Genomic DNA, 16,697 nt, shown 5'->3' with positions numbered 1-16,697 from the left:
TCCTAGCTTCACTTGACTGGCACGGGCGCAGATAGTATGATACGGAGTACCTCGTACCTTGGTAGAAAAGGGAGACTTTGTGGGGAAAGCGGCGAGGCTGAGTTGGACTTTTGTATTGTTAGCCCGCAAATGAATCTGATTGGCGGAAGCGGAGCATTTGGCGTGTTTACTCTTGGCGTGCTTCCGCTCGGGATCCCGCTCTTTGTTTGTGTCCCACGGTCCGAGCGACGGTCCTCAAAGGTCCCACCCCTGGCTGACCCTGTCAAGAGGAACAATCTGTCAGAAAGATCCCTTCAACTTACTTACTTCCTTCCTGGCTAGGGGTTGCCCAGCTTTTCGGTGCCCCGTTTTGTTCTTGTTAAAATGGCTGCTTCCCCCTCACGCGACACGGCCGATGCCTCCCCCAACTCATCATCTTTCCTCTCCTCCACTTCCCATCAAGTCGCCGCAGGCTCGGTGCGGAGAAATCTGTTTTCTGCACATCTATCGCGACGCCCGGCCTCGGGAGCACAATCGCAATCACAGTCACAGTCACAGTCGAACAGTAACCAAACCCGGCGACAGGAACCATCACAGTCGCAAACCCAGCGGCAGCAGCAGTATGGCGGTGGTGGGAGTAGCCTCCCGCGTCCGAGGGGTCATCAACGCTCAGCATCCACGCCGTCGCTCTCGCCGTCGCCGCCGCGGTCATCTCCTTTCCACGATGCCCCTCCTAATAACAATAATGGCGCCAGAAGCTCTGCTTTCGCGCCACCTCCAATGCCGCAGCTCTCACCTCCTCACCGCGCAGCACCACCACTGGTAGATGGTGGCTACGATCCTACAACTTCTCCCCATAGACCGCTCAGTCCACGATCCTCGGCGGCCCTCTTCCCCAATCAATCGATCGTCGCACTGAATCCGCTCACTGGGCGTCCCGTGCTGCCCAAAATCCCCGTCCTCCCCGGCAGACTCAGACTGACAGACTCGGATGACGGGCATGGAGAAGAGCACGGGGAGGAAGATTGGAGTGACGACGACGACGATGAGGAGGGGGATGAGGAAGACGCAAATATTGAGCCAGGCGATGCGCATGAACATGCATTCTCCGATGATGGATTCCATAGCGCGTCTGTCCAACCCCACTCCCGACGCACAGGACGCAGAGGGGCCCAACAACAAGGCCACGACGCCTATGGCCATCACTCGTCCCACATTCAGAGAGTGGACCATGGACACGCCGCAGCGATGGATGCCGGCGCCGAGGCCGAAGCAGACGAAGAACGACGGGACCGCCAACGCATCGAGCGACTGTTGCGCGAGATGATGGCGCGACAACGCGCGCGAGCCAAAGGAAAAGCTTCGGCGTCGGCCTCGGCTGCCGTCGACGACGATGATGAGGCCGCCGAAAAGGACGAGCTGATGGGCTTGATCATGGGCAGTTTGCGCAGGGAGGTGGCCAAGGCGGAGGAGGAAGCTTGGATGTTCGGCGAGGCCTTGGGAATAGGTGGCATGGCCGGGAGGGACGAGGTGGGTGTGTACGACTAAAGAGGGCTTATGTAGCCCGGCTGTTTGCAAATTCACGGGTCGGACTGCACGCCGTCTCTGCTGCCGCACCATGTACAATTACGGCAGGGACAGGGACAGGGACAGGCTGTGTCTACCGAGATGTCTATGTATCATTTTAACACCCATCAAGCGGGTCTGGCGTCTCGAAGCTCGGAATTTCAATCGAAAGGGACTAAGGGCCGTTGGCGAGGACGAGAGAGCAAACCATTCAGGCCAAACGGGATAACGAGATCAACGATACCATAAGCGGGCATGAGGCTTGTACAAAACACAAACCATGGATCCTAGGTAGTGGAAGTAAGTCAGGGTAAGGCAACCGAAAAAACGTCTTCAATCCGATAACCAGAATCAGAGGGAGAATGAGAAAGAGAACCCCATGTGCCAGAGTCTGATTCTGATAAAATCCCTTGCTGTTCAATGCATTAATTTGCATTTTGCATTGTCCTCTTGCAACATTTGGTTGCGTTGGGGCAGGGGCGGGGCGGAACCGAGCGGAGCGCGGGGGTGGGAGCGGAGGCACAGCGGCTGGCAACAAAAGAGTGGTCCCGTTTCTGTACTCGGTGTATCTTTCAAACCAATCGCTCGGGTCATTACTTTCCCTCTGATATCAAACCAGATCAAGTAAACTCCGTGACACTTGGTTGCTGTCTTCGTTCATGACTATCCACGATACTCCACCCACAACCCCCCAAAAAAAGACCCTCACGACTTCAGTCCAAGTCCATCGTCGGCGGCTTCTCAATTTCTTTCCGGGCACCACCTCCTGCAGCAGGTTTGGGTGTGCCCGACCTCGGTGTCGCTGCTTTGTTCCCCGGCTGCTGTCCACCACCGAAGAGCATACTGCCCATCATGTCAAACAACGGATTGCCCGCACTCTGCCGGGGGATCTTGATCCCGAACCAGATCTCTCCGACATGTGCCAGGGGCTCGCTCCACAGGCCCTCGACCTCCTTCAGGTGCGGGGCGTAGAATTTGGCGAGTTGGCGGAATAAACCCGCGTCGGCTTTTTGACACGCGAGGAGAAGCAGGGAGAGGAAGTTGAGGAGGGGGATCGAAGGGAAGATTCGGAGCGAAGTACCCGACTTGGCCGACTCGAGGGGTTGAGACATGGACAATAGATTGGGGTTTTGGGTCGTGAGGTGCGATGTGAAGGTGGACAGGGCGGCGTTTGCGCTGGAAAGGTTGCCGACCAACAGGTACGGGAGGACGGAGCGGGAGGCGTAGATGGGTGCGAGGTGTGGCTGGTCCAGTTTGTACCAGACGTAGTGTAAGCTGGCGAGGACGGGGGCAGAGGCTTGTGTGCCGATGACGAGATGCCGTTCCGCGTCGTATGCTTCGCCCTCTATAGAGACACAGGTTTGTTAGAGACATAGAATTTCTGACAAGGAGGCCCCCGCCTGTCCAGATCTTACCTTCCGCAAGCACCTTCCCGACCTCGTGATGAATTTCCGCATCCCCCCTCTCCAAACCCCCAAACTTGCCACTCCAGTTGACCATCTCGCTCACGAATCTCTTCCTGGTGGGTTCCTCCTTGGGAAACGCACGGAAAATCTCCAACAGCCTCTGCTTGTTCTCGCCGTCACACGCGTATTCGCCCTTGACGTAGACGTCGTTCAGCAGCATGAGCGCCAGGTCGCCGCCCGAGCCGCCCTGGTCGGCGCGGAGGAGGAGTAAGGCGCCATTGTACAGCACGTCGCAGGCGGAGGTGTAGTCGGAGGCCTTGAGGTAGCGGGCGGTGATGACGCGGAGTTGCTGGTGCGCTTCGTAGAAGTTTCCTTCGGCGATCCTGAAAGTCGCACATGTTAGGGTCTCTGAACGTGAAGCGTCGAGTGTGTTTGTGTTTGTGTTTGTGTGCATGTGCCGTGGATTGGCTGAAGAGAGGGGCATGAAGCTCAGCAGCAATCTGATCACATACAGATGTCCACTCACTTTTCTTTCTGCCGCGCAATTGTCTTTGCTATCTTGGCCGACATGATGACAAATGTGAACAGCGACGTTAGGAACAAATTGGTCTCGATCTCGTATGGGGGGCCTGCAATGTTGTGGAGAGAATCTGATTGAGGTTGCAGGTTGCCAGATCAGGTCGACGTCATGCTGCCTTGCAACTTGGCAGCCTTGTCCATGCTTCACAGCCTTGCTTCAGCCTTGCCTTGTCTACCACTGACCCCATGGCACCTACGAGGTACATCTGGCCCCCACGAGTTCAACCTACCGAAGAGACAGTACGCACAGATCTGGTAAGTGAGAATAAATCGTCATTGCCTTGTCTGAAATCTGGAGCATGGCTAAACGCTCAACGCGGAAACAGCAATGCGTGATATATGTGTGCTGCAAAGTAACCTGGAAAGGGGGATTAGAAAAGACAACATCCCCTTTTCACCCAACCGTTTCATGACCCTCTCGATATTGCCTCGCCGTGGACCGAACCCGCAAAGAGCCCGCTTCCGGAAACAAATGAAAATGCTGACCATCCCGGTGAGTGTTTGTTCTCAGTGGCGACGAACTCCGTGTATCATGCACGCTCGAATAAACGAAAACGTAGAAGCCAAGGCCCGGCCAGCACCAGGGCCAAGAGTGATGTACGAAAACAAAATCCCTCCTCTTGACTCCCAACGATAGAAAAGAATTTTCATGCTGCCTTTTCGTCCTCCTCCGCCATGCTCTCTAGGTTGCCCCCACCTCCACTTGCAATACTTCGATTGCTCTTGTGGCCTCTTGTACTTGAGCCTTGGCCCGGATTACTTCCTTTCTTTGGCGTTCCATTCTGCACCGGGGTCGACGTTCTCTCGCTGCCGGAGGCCGCTGTGGACGCTGTGGACGCTGTCGTTGTTGTGCTGTTGGATCCACTATTTGCTCCGCTGTCCTTGTCCTTCTTGATCGTTGGGGGAGGTCTTGAGAACATGGCCTTGAGCGCAGCCTTCGCTTTGGCCTTTTCCTCTTTTTCGTCGGCCGCCTGCTTGGCTGGGTCTTCATTCCCCTTATCCTCAGCGAACTGCTTCCACTTCCTCCACCCATCGTAATCTATTAGTGCTTGCATACAGCCCCATTCAGTGACTTTGCGCTCCATCCATACAAAGTTGACCGGCTATGCGCAGAGGGGTTAGCAAGCGGCAGAATTGCTTATCGAGGGGCATGGAGCCTACCTTTGTCAAGAAGTCGTTGCAACCAGCAGCCAAGGCCTCGTGCCTGTCACTCTGCAAACTGCTTGCAGTCAAAGCCACAATAATGACTGGGCTTTTGAACAGGCTGCGGTCGGACAGGACATCCGCCTCGCCTACAGGACTTCCGTTCGCCTGGGGACTCTTTAGGGCGGTCTCGATGGGGCTGCCACTGAAGACACCAATGCCGTTTACGGCCTCGAGCCGTCGAATCTCTTTGGTAGCTTCCAGACCATTCATCACCGGCAGCTGGATATCCATCAAGACCAGATGGAATCCACCTGTCCTCCACATGGCCACTGCTTCCTTACCATTCATTGCAGATTTCCATCTCACCTTCAGGCGTTTCATAAAAGCCTCGAGTAGTTTCAGGTTGATGACGTTGTCTTCCACTAACAGGACGTTGATGGGTGGGACTGTTCCGTCCAACAGATTTGCAGCAGCGGGGAGAGACGTGGGAGGAACCTGTGGGTCACCGTTGACCGACCGGCCAAAGGCAGGACCCTTTCGCCTCCTCAGTTTTTGCCCAGGGTGTGGAGAAGAGACTCGATTGGGAGGCGTGATGGAAGGCTTGTGCTCATTTGGTCCCTGAGGCGGTGGCGTAGGGAGGGGAGCTGCCGAAGAAGCGGGCGCGTTGAGCTGCGCTTTAGATTCTGTACATCCACAATGAGCATCCTCCACAATCTGGCCGGCCGCCGGGTCACGAAAACGTACCTATAACTTGACCATTCGGTTGCACGGTATGGAGGATGGTCGGACTGCTTGTGTGCTGCCTTCCATATTTTGGCCTCGCATGTCTTCTCTGGCCGTGTGAGCCAGGACTAGGGAGAGGGGGCAGCTGACCGGTGGTCAAGACGGCCATGGAGTGGCCGACCGAGTTGGGATGGGGGACGTGAGCAAGATGAGGAGAGTGGAGCGGCATGGGAGGGAAGTATTCTCGCGCCGCGTCATCGGGACGGTATTGATCGGTATAGTAGTAGGAGATCTGGTGGTTTCCTGCGCGAGGAGAGGCGCGGGGGGTTCTCCGGGAAGCGACTTCGATAATGAGAGCTTCGTCGACCTGTTGGCCGCCGGGGTAGTAGGCGTCGAGGGTGGCGCCAATGGGCTCCTCAGGACCCAAAGCACGCTCGGCGCTCACATTTTTGTTGTTGTGTTCACGGCTGATGATTTTGAGGGTGATGTCGGGAGCATCGATGCTGCGACCCAGCGAGTTGGCGTATTTTTGCAGGATGACATCGCGCACATTGTCGACCAGGTCGTCTTCGGCGACTTCGACTCTGGTCGGAGAGGCGCCGGGTCGTTTCACCCATATTTTTCTCTGCATAGCGTCCAGCGTCTCATGTCGATCGCATTGTACCGAGGAGAGGGTCGGGATGGTCGGAGTCGAGGGACGCTGGATGCGGAGCACGGGACAAGAGGGATCGGTAGGAGGCGAAGGGGCGGGATCAGGAGGAGCAGCTATGCTGGTATTCGGATTGCCGAGTGAAGGCGTCGTGGGTTGGGTGTTTGTGGTCGGGATAGAGGTTCTGGTTCCGGCGGTGGTGCTGGATGTGGTGTCCGGGTGAAGAGAAAGTGAAAGTGAGTGTGAAGCAGGAGCCGCAGTGGCCAAGGTGGATTCGGGGTCGCTAGGCTCAGGCTCGAGCTCGAGTTGGGTGGCACTGGTGGGTGTCGTGGGCGCAACTGTGGCTGGTGAGGTGGCACTGGGCGTGGTGTTGGTGTCAACAGTCTTGTTATTGGGCGGCTCCAGCGGCAGCGGTAGATCCTTGGGCTTATTAGGCCTCAGTCTGGGGGCGTGGGCGATTTGGGTCCCGGCCGATGTGGTGCTCGCTCGCTCGGAACCTGGACCGTCGTCTACGGGGACAGGACTCTTGCGCTTGCCTACAGACTTGGTTCGCGGGCGACGGTGGAAATTGAAGCCGGCGAGAGTGGACAGAGTGGGAAGACTGAAGCCGCCGGACGAGCGTTGACGAGGTGGTTGAGTTTCATCCTGAGCGATGGTGGCGTTGTCATGGGATGCAAGGTCTGCGGGAGCAGCGGCACTGGCACTCAGGCTGCGGAATAGAGGAATGCGCGGGCGTGAACGGGCTCTCGATAAGGGCATCCCGGAGGACTGGTCACAGCTGTAGCAAGAGTGGTAGACGAGCCCCCCATTCCGAGATGGAGATGGAGATGGTAGTCATGCCTTGTGTCTGGTCATCCAGAGAGATATGCAGAAGAAAACAAGAGAGCAGAGAGGAAGGGGAACGAAGAAGTGGTGGCTCGTAATCCGAGGCAGTGAATGGAATGCTGATAGCCAGTGACACCCAGTGGATGGATTGCCTGAATATCTTTAGAGGAGCTTGACGAGGTTGAGGAGCTATCGAGGAGTTGCGAGGTCTAGAGGAAAAGAGAGAGAGAGATGTGAGAGAGATGTACTTACCAGGTAGTTGTGTTAATAGCTGTTGTTTAGTAGCACCCAAAAAGGAACTTACCGAGTCTCTTCTCTCTTCTCTCTCTCTCTCTCTCTCTCTCTCTCTCTCTCTCTCTCTCTCACTCACATTCTGTCTCCACGTCTGTCTCACTGTGTCTCTCTCGCACTCTGCAACCCCACCACTTATCATTATCCTCCTACATACCGCCATGCATACCTAGGTACTCGGTACATGTACGAGGTAGCTACCACCGTACGTACTACCAGCTTGTCGCCCATCACATCTTCGCCGCAGCTCACCGAACTGCATTAAAAATTGACCATCGCACAAGTTCACCACTCTCCACTTACCACTCACCACTCACCTCTCTGCTCACACCACTCAATACATCTCGGTCAATGGCTTCGATTTCTCCTCTGTTTCTTGACCTCGACTTCTTTCATTTGATATCTCGACTTATCCTGCATCGTGACTCTCTATCATTGCGTTAACCTAGGCCAAGCAGCAAATCACCACTCCCACTCTATGTCAATCACCCTCGAGCCATTACGAGTAACCTTAGCATTCCATCGATAGGGCCGTCACCAGCTACATGCCTCGCGATGAGTAGTCAGAACCATTTACTTAACCAGCATCAATGGTGACAAAGCAACCCAAACCCCAAATCAAACCCAAATGCACGCCGTCCTACTGAGATCCCGTGGCCTTTGCTCTTCATAAAGTCCATGCAATGAGGCTTGTTTTTCATCACACGTCGAATGCGCCTCCTCCCAGTCTTGCACAAATAATCCCTGATCCTCAGTCGCCGTCGCCATCCAGGCACGGGCTTCCAATTGCCCAAAGCAATCATATGTCCACTGTTCCCACCCATGACGTTCCTTGCCCATAATGTCAGCTCCATTCCGTCAATGCACAATAAACAATCGCTTCGATAATGACAGTGAGCACATCATGCCAGAAATCTGCCCTCCGGTGTTTGGTTCCTGTGGTTCCCTCGATATCAGAAAGAAAGAAAAAACGCCGTGTCGCTTGCCCGCCTGCTGATTGTCTGCTAAAGGGGGAATCTCTGTGCTTGAAAAATCAATCAACGACAATCTCGCCATGTCGGCTCAGCCCCAATTTCCCAAGAAACACATGCTCCTCCTGCCCAGTCCCAAGTTGGACAGCTATATGCTAGCCGTAAAGGAGTCCAATATCACACCCATGCTAGACTTTCCACCATGCTGTAACTATGTTGATCGTGCATCCCATAACTCTCATTCTTGCTCATTCCGCTTGCTTCACCGTCCGAGCATGTAGTCGGGATACATTCCTCCCGGTCCCGGCGCCCCGCTGTTCGTTGCCATTCCTCGCATATTGGGCGCCGGACTACTGCCTAGCGGGAATTGATTCACAAATGTCCCCGGAGGGACACCAGCGCCATTCATGCCAGCCACGGACATATTGAGTCCCGGAGGAACCGACAGGCCGGGCGGCGGTCCGCTGGCCGTCGAAAAGCCACCATGCGTGACATTGCTGAACCCATTCACACTCATCGGCCCCGTGGCGCTGAGGGGCGTGCTTGGGTTGTTGCTCCCGGGCTGACCCGCACGCACTCCCAGCGGGTTCTTGGAGAAGCTCAACCGGATCCCGCCCTTGACGCTGTTGTGGAGCTGCGCCCCGTACAATTCATTCAGAGCCTTGGTTGCGAAAGAAATGTCTTCAAACTCCACGAAACACATTGGCCCATTCTGTTTGGTCCGGAAGCACAACCTTTTGTACCCGCGCTGTTTGGAAAACATGGCTTTGAGCTCGTCCTCCGACGTGTCAATGGGTAAGTTACCCACATACAAAGTGTTGCAGGGTGGATTCTGGTCGGCAGGGTTGACAGGAGGATAATTATGTCGGAGGTAAGGTTGGGAAGGCATCGAGTAGTGTCCGTTGGGGCCCATTGTTGGAAACTGCGCGTGAGGAGTGCGAGACCCGACCGCAGACCGAGGAGACGCATAGTTAGACGCTGCCCCATTGCCAATATTGGTATTCAGTGAGAGGGCTGAGAAGGCGGCGGTAGGCATGTGTGGGTGTGTTGATCTTTTGCCGGTCGGGTTGCTTGACGAATTGTTCATATACGCAAGGGGATCCTTGAGTAACTCGCCTGTATCGTCATCTGCGCCGTCTTCATTGATCACCTTCTTGCCGCTGGCACGAGGGCGATCCGCCAGACCACTCGGTACTGGCGACTGCGGCGAAAAGATTGTCTGCAACTGAGAACTGGTGTCCGACGACACCAGTTCTGGCGGAGACCCAACAGGCGGCGGAGATGTCTTGTCCATGGACTGGAACGTGCCGTTAAATCGTGACGACTTCTGGGCGCTGGTCATGGACGGCGATACCGACTGGCCTATTTTGCGGCTAGCCAGAGGATCAATGGTGTTGCGGCGAGGCACTGCTGCCATGGATGGGCTGCTTATCACTTCCACAATCATTTTCGCCTGCCCGGCCGTGTTGGGCTTGCCATCGAGCATGGTTTGTGCCTCAGTTGCCCCAGCCATGGAACCAAATCGAGCGATCGCAGTGGTGAAGCCAGCATCCTCTTCATACTCATTTGGAATGATCTCGGTATCTTGGAGGTCTTTGGCGAATAAAAGCATCGTGCGCACTGCCTCAAGGGTCGTATTTCGTGGCAGACGTCGCAACATAACTGTCGGCAGAGCCATGAGGGCGGCTTCATTGGCGCTCGACATGCGCCTATCGGCAGCCGCACCCTCGAAACCTGAAGGATGCACTGGCATTGTATAGTAGTCCGACAAACTGGGCTGCAGTCGAGGTTCCGGGAAGTTGAAAGCAACCACACTCATGCTTCGAAAGAGCGAGGAGAAGTAGGGAGCGCCGGGCCTTCGACTACCACAAACCCGAGCTGAACTGTCAAAGTCGAGAAGGCGCCGATGACAGTGCAATGTCAAGGATGGACAGGAGGCACGACACTTTGCTCGCTGGGAAATTGCTTGAGTAATGTGCAATTACGCATTCGTGGTGAGGATGCTTTCGTCCCTCCTGACGATTGAGAATGTGTCGATTCTGAGTACTGAGTCAATGCCCAGATTGCTGTCCAAGAAGGCTGTACAGGAGGGTAAGAGATTCCGAACTCAATGGGGAGATATTGTGGTCAGGGCCTGAAGGATCAAGACCAGATTGATATTTGTGAAACCTGAAACGGTGATAGCAACAGCTCGGGTGGTTCCCGGCAAGTGTAGGTGAAGTGGTTATCAAACTCGCGACAAGTACCAAGACGATACTCAAAGGTAAGAAAGTAGTATCTACCGATGGGTCGATCGTGCTTCGACCGTCACGAAGCGAATTAGCCAATTGACGAAGAATCAAAGTGCAAAGGAAGTTGATGGCGACGACAATATCCTGAGATTGTAGCGACGTTGTGTAGGAGAGATAGGTGACGACAGAAGGGCAGGAATGGGACGGGAAGAGCAGTTCAGACGGGGGAGGGCTGAGGATTCCAGGAAGTTGAGGAAGATGCAGAGGTGGGATAGCGATTCTAACGACGCGGAAGATTTTGGCGGCGTCGACTAACCCTGTCGATAGGGAGCGATAAAGAACGGCTAGGCCTGGGGAGCCTGTGTTTGGCAGATGCCAGGATGATCAATCGTGCCAATCCGACGCCGTGGTGGCTTGCAGATGGCTTCCAAGATGCCTCGCACCAAGCTGGAGGCGCAGGGTGGGCAGAGTAAGATACAAATCGCGATCGCGCGGCGCCCGGGTGGTGGAGATGGAGCCGGGCAGGAGGGCCTGGTGTGCACCACGCTAAACAGGCCGCAGGCCCCAGGGTACTGAGTGGTTGAAGTCGAGAGGGGGTGTTCGACAGCTGATATTGGCCCTGCCTAGATATGTAAGCTTCCACCGAGTCCGCCACGAGCAGAGATAAACGCGGAGAGATGATCAGTGGGGAACAGGCCAGGGACTTTCAGCGCACCTATACACAATATAAAAGCCACGGGGGAGGTCGCTAATGTTTCTCGAGGGAGACACAAGCTCGGATGAGGCTGTCAGGATTCAGGCGAGGACGAGCAAGGGAGATCCGATGGGGTTTGGCCACAGTGTTTTGGTGGATGGCGTAAATTTTATGAAGGTATCGCAAGTTTTGGTGTATCTGAACCAGATGATCCTGATCCTTACCGGAGTCGGTGGTGGACGGACATGGGGGTGGGCAAAGTTTCAAGGAAAAGAGGTATGCCGCGTTTGCGAGTTACTCGGGACCCAAGCCGTCGGTGGTCTTAGGGTTGGATATCCGGTTAGGCGATTGGGGATGCTGCTCGTTATTGAGGAGAGCCAGTATGAGTCCCAAAGATCTGGAGGAGAGTTTGGACAGCGCAAAGAAGCGATGCTGTCCCGCGGCCGTAAGCGGCTAGGCACTGTAGGGGAGGGTCGTAGGGGTGCAGCCAACAAGTTAGTGGTGATGGTGAACGTACCCTATCTGGTCAAAGACGATGGGAGTCTCATGTCTGGGGCAGCCAAATAGGAGACGCCAAAGATATAGAGTGGTGCCGTAATTGGATCCCCGGTTGACCCCGAGTCGAGTCCGGGTCACACCAGCGAGAAGGAGAAGCGTACTCCGTATGTTGGTGTCCCCTCTGAGGCGCTCTCGGTGTGGAAGTTTGGTGACAGGAACTATCGAGTACCCAATCACGGCTGGTCCAGGGCAATTTGCACATTCTGAAATTCCGCAAATGCGGTGGGCAGTGGATGTCCTTTTGTTTATGTGCATGTGTATGCCGTCCTTTGACCGATCACCTTTTTCTTTCGCACTTTGAGAGCGTTGTTGACTGGACTTTCGAGATCCACGCACCAGTCAAGCTGGGCCAGGACTGAGTTTGGAGCGCTTCCGGGGGAGGCAATAGCTCTCGGAGTTCGGAGGGGCAGTGATAAGCATCCAAAGCGCACGCTCCTTCTAGCCCTGGTGGCCCCGTCGCTCGCCCACCAGCCCCATGGGTGCCAGGCCTTGCGAACAATGCAAGAAGTGGACAGGGTCGAGGGCAAGTCTGGCATATCCCTGTTTCCTGCTCATAGGGCTAGGGACCATTTCGCTCTTCCTCCTTTTCCTCCTGGGTCCAATTGAACACGACAACGAGGGATGCTGACTCCGTAGAGGGTTGACTCGATCTTCGAATGGGCGAGTGCGCATTGCATGTATTTTACCATACCAGCTTGCTGAATGGCACTCTCGGCTTTTCTTTCTCAGAGTCTGAGTACCAATGATTGTAGAGGCCGTGACTGCGCTGCTGGGGCTGGTGACCATGGAGGCATTGACCCCTCAATCCCAAACTTGCAACCGCCAGCTGCCCCATATCCTAGTTGAGTTCTGGATTTCGAGGACAAAAGGCTAGTGACTCGTACTGAGGCCTATTGGGTACCTATCGCGCGATAAACTTCCGATTGGGCGGGCTCCCTAAAATGCAAAGGAACGGGGAGCTGTGGGCTTCGTTCTGAGCGCCCCCGAAGGACCACCATTATTCTCGTACCTAGCTCTTGAGTGCTAACCAACAGTCAACCACGTGGGGTCGTCGCAGGAGTTCTTGTCGTTCGTTCGCTCGTCCTGTTGCTGCTGCGGCTTGACTGTGGCTGCTGGGTCAGTTCGAATAGGCAGGGCACCCACTTGAGATTTGAGGCTCCCGAGGTATCTCTTGGACCGTTGCCAGCTCACCTGTATCGCGAATACCTGGAATTGATTCATCGCTCCCAGTATCTTTGTTGCTTAGGTAGTCGGAGCCGCAAGCAAAATGCTCGGTACCTGAAACCGCGAGGGGTTGGCCCTGAATGATCTTCTCAAACCCGCATTTCTCGTACTGCGTTGGCTCTGAGCCAGCGGCACAGCTTGGGAAGAATTGGCTGCTGATAGGGCCCGCGGGATTCCCCAGCTGCAGTTCCGGAGACGTTAGGGTCGAGAATGGCACAGGGCATTCTTTGGCGCTAGGTAGTGAGCAGGTAGTTGACAACAGCTTGTCAGCTTGGCCACATTGAAGGAGGGTGTGCTGACTGGCACTGGCTGGCACTGGCTGGTACTGGCTGGCAATGACTGGCAATGACTGGCCCTCGACGAGTGTCTGTGCCGCGTGTCAGGACTCAGGACAAGGGCCCCGCAACTATCGCAATCGTCCAGAACAGGACATTGACACAATTGACTGGCTCGCGAGTACTGAGTAGTGGAGAGAGGACACGGATTCGAAATAGAAGACGGCAACGTTGGTCGCCGGCGTGCTCGCTAGTGGACGAGACAAAGAGTGAAACTTGCGCCACGCAGGCCCGCTTGCCCTCCACTTCTCACCGTCTACGACGGAATCACCATCCATGCGTCTACCGGTATGGCCTTGAGAAAGCCAGTGGCAGAGGCTTTGGAAGTGGCAGATATTCAAGACTTGTTCGTTGTACCTAGGTACAGATGCTCAGAGTTATTCTCCATCACCAACATCAACAGATCCGCCGTTGTGTCCAAGAAATGCCTGTAATCGTACCCTTCGATATTACCCTTAGCTGGGTTGGCAAGCCACCGCCGATTGTCACATGGCCCCAGCTGTCAAAGGCCCTGCTGTGTAACCCCAACCTGTAGCTCTCAGAAAACGGCCCATCCCTCTGCTCGTGCAACTTTGGCATGGCAGTCCATAGTGACGACCAACGAGACAGCACGGAGCCGGTATCCTGAACCTTGTGTGACATGAACGGAGCTCGAAATGCATATCCAGAAAATCCACGCTGGGAAAACATTTCCGTCCCAGTGTCACCCTGTCCAGGCAGATCAAAGAGCAATCAGTGTGAGGCATCGACCTTGCGTCTCGTGACATGGTTTCTTTAGCTTTGATGTCTCCTACACCGCATTTGCATCTTCAACCTCCAGAAAGCCACCACTAGTTTCGTTTTCTCCCTTTTCCTGGACCGCATCGCCTCCGTATTTTTGCAGCATTTGTTCGGCATACAAGCCAATCTTGTTACCTTTCTTCTCCAGCATTTCTTGCCTGCCAACGGTTTCCTCGTATGAAGGTGGCTGTTCCAGAAAGTGGGCCGCACTGTCTTCTTGCGTCGTAATTTTATGCGAAGGTTGCGTGTCCTCCTCATGGTCGGGGCTCGATGTCGACATAGGTGTGAGCTCACGCACTGAGCCGCTGGAAGCTGTTGGGTCGATCAAGGGGACGTCTTCAAATTCGGTCTCGGCTTCATGATCCGCAGATGCACTAGGTAGTGGTCCTTCTTCTTGTTGCAATTCTTCTGCATATGCTTGGTTATCGCGGTCTACAAAGTGCCGGAGCGAAATGCTCAATTCGCCACCTTGAAAGTTCATCGCGTTTTCGTTGGCATATACCAGCAGCACTGAGTTGTATTCTTTCCTCACCGCTTCCAACACTTCGGCTTCCTGGACCCGCGTGACTGAGTAAGGGGTGGTCTCTGACTGCTTAGTTGCCTCTGCCTGGGCTCTGGTCACGGGGCCCACCAGTGGAGGATGAAAGACGGCGGGCTGAGCTTCGTCTTGGAGCCATGCAGTTCTCCACCAATCACCACTTTGGCTGTCCTGGTCTAATATGTCGTGGTCAATCAGCGAGTCGATCTTTGTATGTCGGCGGAAATAGGTGACTCCAGGCTTGGTCGCAACACCCTGAAGAGTGTATTTGCGATTGGGCACATCAGGCGTCTCGGGCGTGGGTTTTGTGAGTCGCATTGTGATCTGGCGGCTCCTGAGTCGCAGCTCGTTCTTGCGTTGATCGAGAGAATCCAACTTTTGCCGAATTTTTTGAAGCACCGATTGCAATGCCGACCCAAGCTCGTCAACGTCGGCTTGAGTGACCGTGTCATCTGCTCCGGACGCCTGGCTGTCAAGAAAGCCATTCGAGACAGATTTCTTGCCCAACACTGTGGTCGAAGCTTTGACTGCAGAATTGAGAACTTCGGCAACATCGAGTAATCTGTTGTCAGACGACTTATAGATCTGGCAGCGGCGCTGGATGTGAGTGTATTGGTCAATCTCTCGGCGAATTGACTGCAGTTCTTTGCGTATCTGTTGCATCTGCTCCCTGCATTCGTACATATATCGATCGGGATACCATACCGGATCCAACTGCAGGTCCGAGCTCCTCGTCGTGCTGTTAGGGTCATGGACTCGGATAGTAAAGATCTCTGCGCAATGGCTGATCCAAACATCATCTATGTTTCCATTCCCATGTTCATCATTCCAGATCGTGATGTCGAGCAAATCAGTCAACGTCTCACCAGGGAAGTGATTGATGAAAGGGTCGATGCAATTCAGGGTTTTCTCCACCACTTCAGTGTCACCGGGGCCTCCCGCTTTCGTCGCTACGGAGCTGAAGACCTGCGTCACTTGTTCTTGAGGAGCTTGTTTCATTGCTGCAGACGTCCAAGCTTCGAGAAAACGATGAAATGGCGTGGCATCGTTTCGATTGCGAACAGCCTGTAAATCAGCCAAAGCGTCGACACTGCCATAGGCGCGAGTGGTTCTGTCAAGGAAAGCCATCAGGCATTGCACCTCGGTAAGCAGATTGCACTCTTGCCGGTCAATGCGAAGGGTATTGTCGGTCGACAAGGCCTTGGTGTTCTCGTCAGTGGCCCCCGACCACCAGCTATTATCATGGGCGTAGGCATGGACTTTCAAAGCAGGCATGAGAAGCGCTTGGCGAGCGAGAGGGATGTTGTGGTAGATAGTGAGCAAGGATCCCAAGTAGCCAGTTTCCTTCGAGCCACGTAGAAAAGCGGGTTCACCGGCTATTCTTCGCCGCTTCGATGGTGGCGGATGTTCAATGATCTCCCGCGAGGTCGAATAGGTGGTCAAAGCCCAACTGCTGGGATCGTAGTACTCCCGGTTGGCAGGGCCGAAGTGTGCGCCAGTTCCTGTGACTCCGTCTTCCTGTGCGGGCAGGCTCTGCCCTAGTGACTCGGCCATTGCACGTTGGAGATCTGGATCGTTCAACTCTTCTTGCTCTTTGAGCGACTTGACGTTGCTTGCTGAAGCTGCGGCATGCTCGGAGGAGAGGTCCATCATGGAATTGTCGGCTCGTGAAGGCGGGCGGGACAGGGCGGCGACTCCTCCCATGCTCGAATCATCTTGGACTGCCGACGATGTCTTTTGTCAATATAGAAGCCCTCCTGGGGTGTGTATGTGTCTCCCGATCTTACATGGAATATTGTCCTGGTACTGCCAGTCGTTGGAAGCAGCCTGTCCCTCCCACCTTTCCATTAGCAAGCAGTTCCTTGGCCTGAGCGACGGTCGAACCGGAGCTTACGGGCTCTTCTATCACGGACCTCACGGGGTCTTCAAAAAAGGCATTGATGGCGCCGTTGACATCGTTGTTACTTTTCTGTCCCACAAGGCGTCAGTGGCTGTCCCTTTGTATCCTTGTAATAATTCACCAGGCTCACCTTGAGTAGCACCCTTGCGCTGCCTTCGTCTACCTGCGTGATGGCACAAACCTGGGATATGTGATCCCTAGTAGGTTGTACGCCCGCCATGGTGGAGGAGATGTCAATGGCACATTGATCGACGCGATGGACGTGAAGACGCGTGCCCAGAGACTGGAAGTTCGGAAGAGGA

At 54.8% G+C, this 16,697-nt stretch overlaps 5 protein-coding genes across 5 annotated transcripts; 1 reads left to right on the top strand and 4 right to left on the bottom strand.

Moving 5' to 3' along the window:
- Positions 1-363: 363 nt before the first annotated feature.
- On the top strand, positions 364-1,527 carry Z520_09959 (uncharacterized protein; the record flags this gene model as incomplete). The annotated part of the gene is made up of 1 exon (XM_016780453.1): positions 364-1,527. The coding sequence occupies one exon, from the start codon at positions 364-366 to the stop codon at positions 1,525-1,527; it is 1,164 nt and encodes a 387-aa protein (XP_016628372.1).
- Positions 1,528-2,258: 731 nt separating this feature from the next.
- Positions 2,259-3,521, bottom strand: Z520_09958 (uncharacterized protein; the record flags this gene model as incomplete). The annotated part of the gene is made up of 3 exons (XM_016780452.1): positions 2,259-2,890; positions 2,961-3,451; positions 3,478-3,521. 3 exons carry the CDS (start codon positions 3,519-3,521, stop codon positions 2,259-2,261), a joined length of 1,167 nt encoding a protein of 388 aa, XP_016628371.1.
- A 656-nt stretch (positions 3,522-4,177) lies between these two features.
- On the bottom strand, positions 4,178-6,807 carry Z520_09957 (uncharacterized protein; the record flags this gene model as incomplete). Its single annotated transcript, XM_016780451.1, has 3 exons — positions 4,178-4,633; positions 4,692-5,359; positions 5,421-6,807. The coding sequence occupies 3 exons, from the start codon at positions 6,805-6,807 to the stop codon at positions 4,178-4,180; spliced, it is 2,511 nt and encodes an 836-aa protein (XP_016628370.1).
- A 1,590-nt stretch (positions 6,808-8,397) lies between these two features.
- Z520_09956 (uncharacterized protein) lies at positions 8,398-9,954 on the bottom strand (the record flags this gene model as incomplete). Its single annotated transcript, XM_016780450.1, has 1 exon — positions 8,398-9,954. The coding sequence occupies one exon, from the start codon at positions 9,952-9,954 to the stop codon at positions 8,398-8,400; it is 1,557 nt and encodes a 518-aa protein (XP_016628369.1).
- A 4,013-nt stretch (positions 9,955-13,967) lies between these two features.
- On the bottom strand, positions 13,968-16,615 carry Z520_09955 (uncharacterized protein; the record flags this gene model as incomplete). The annotated part of the gene is made up of 4 exons (XM_016780449.1): positions 13,968-16,216; positions 16,283-16,322; positions 16,390-16,464; positions 16,526-16,615. The coding sequence occupies 4 exons, from the start codon at positions 16,613-16,615 to the stop codon at positions 13,968-13,970; spliced, it is 2,454 nt and encodes an 817-aa protein (XP_016628368.1).
- Between the last annotated feature and the right edge of the window lie 82 nt (positions 16,616-16,697).

This window comes from Fonsecaea multimorphosa, assembly GCF_000836435.1.
Source record: "Fonsecaea multimorphosa CBS 102226 unplaced genomic scaffold supercont1.27, whole genome shotgun sequence".
Classification (NCBI taxonomy): domain Eukaryota; kingdom Fungi; phylum Ascomycota; class Eurotiomycetes; order Chaetothyriales; family Herpotrichiellaceae; genus Fonsecaea; species Fonsecaea multimorphosa.
Note: the sequence above shows the minus strand (reverse complement) of the source record. Positions and strands in the feature narration are given on the sequence as shown.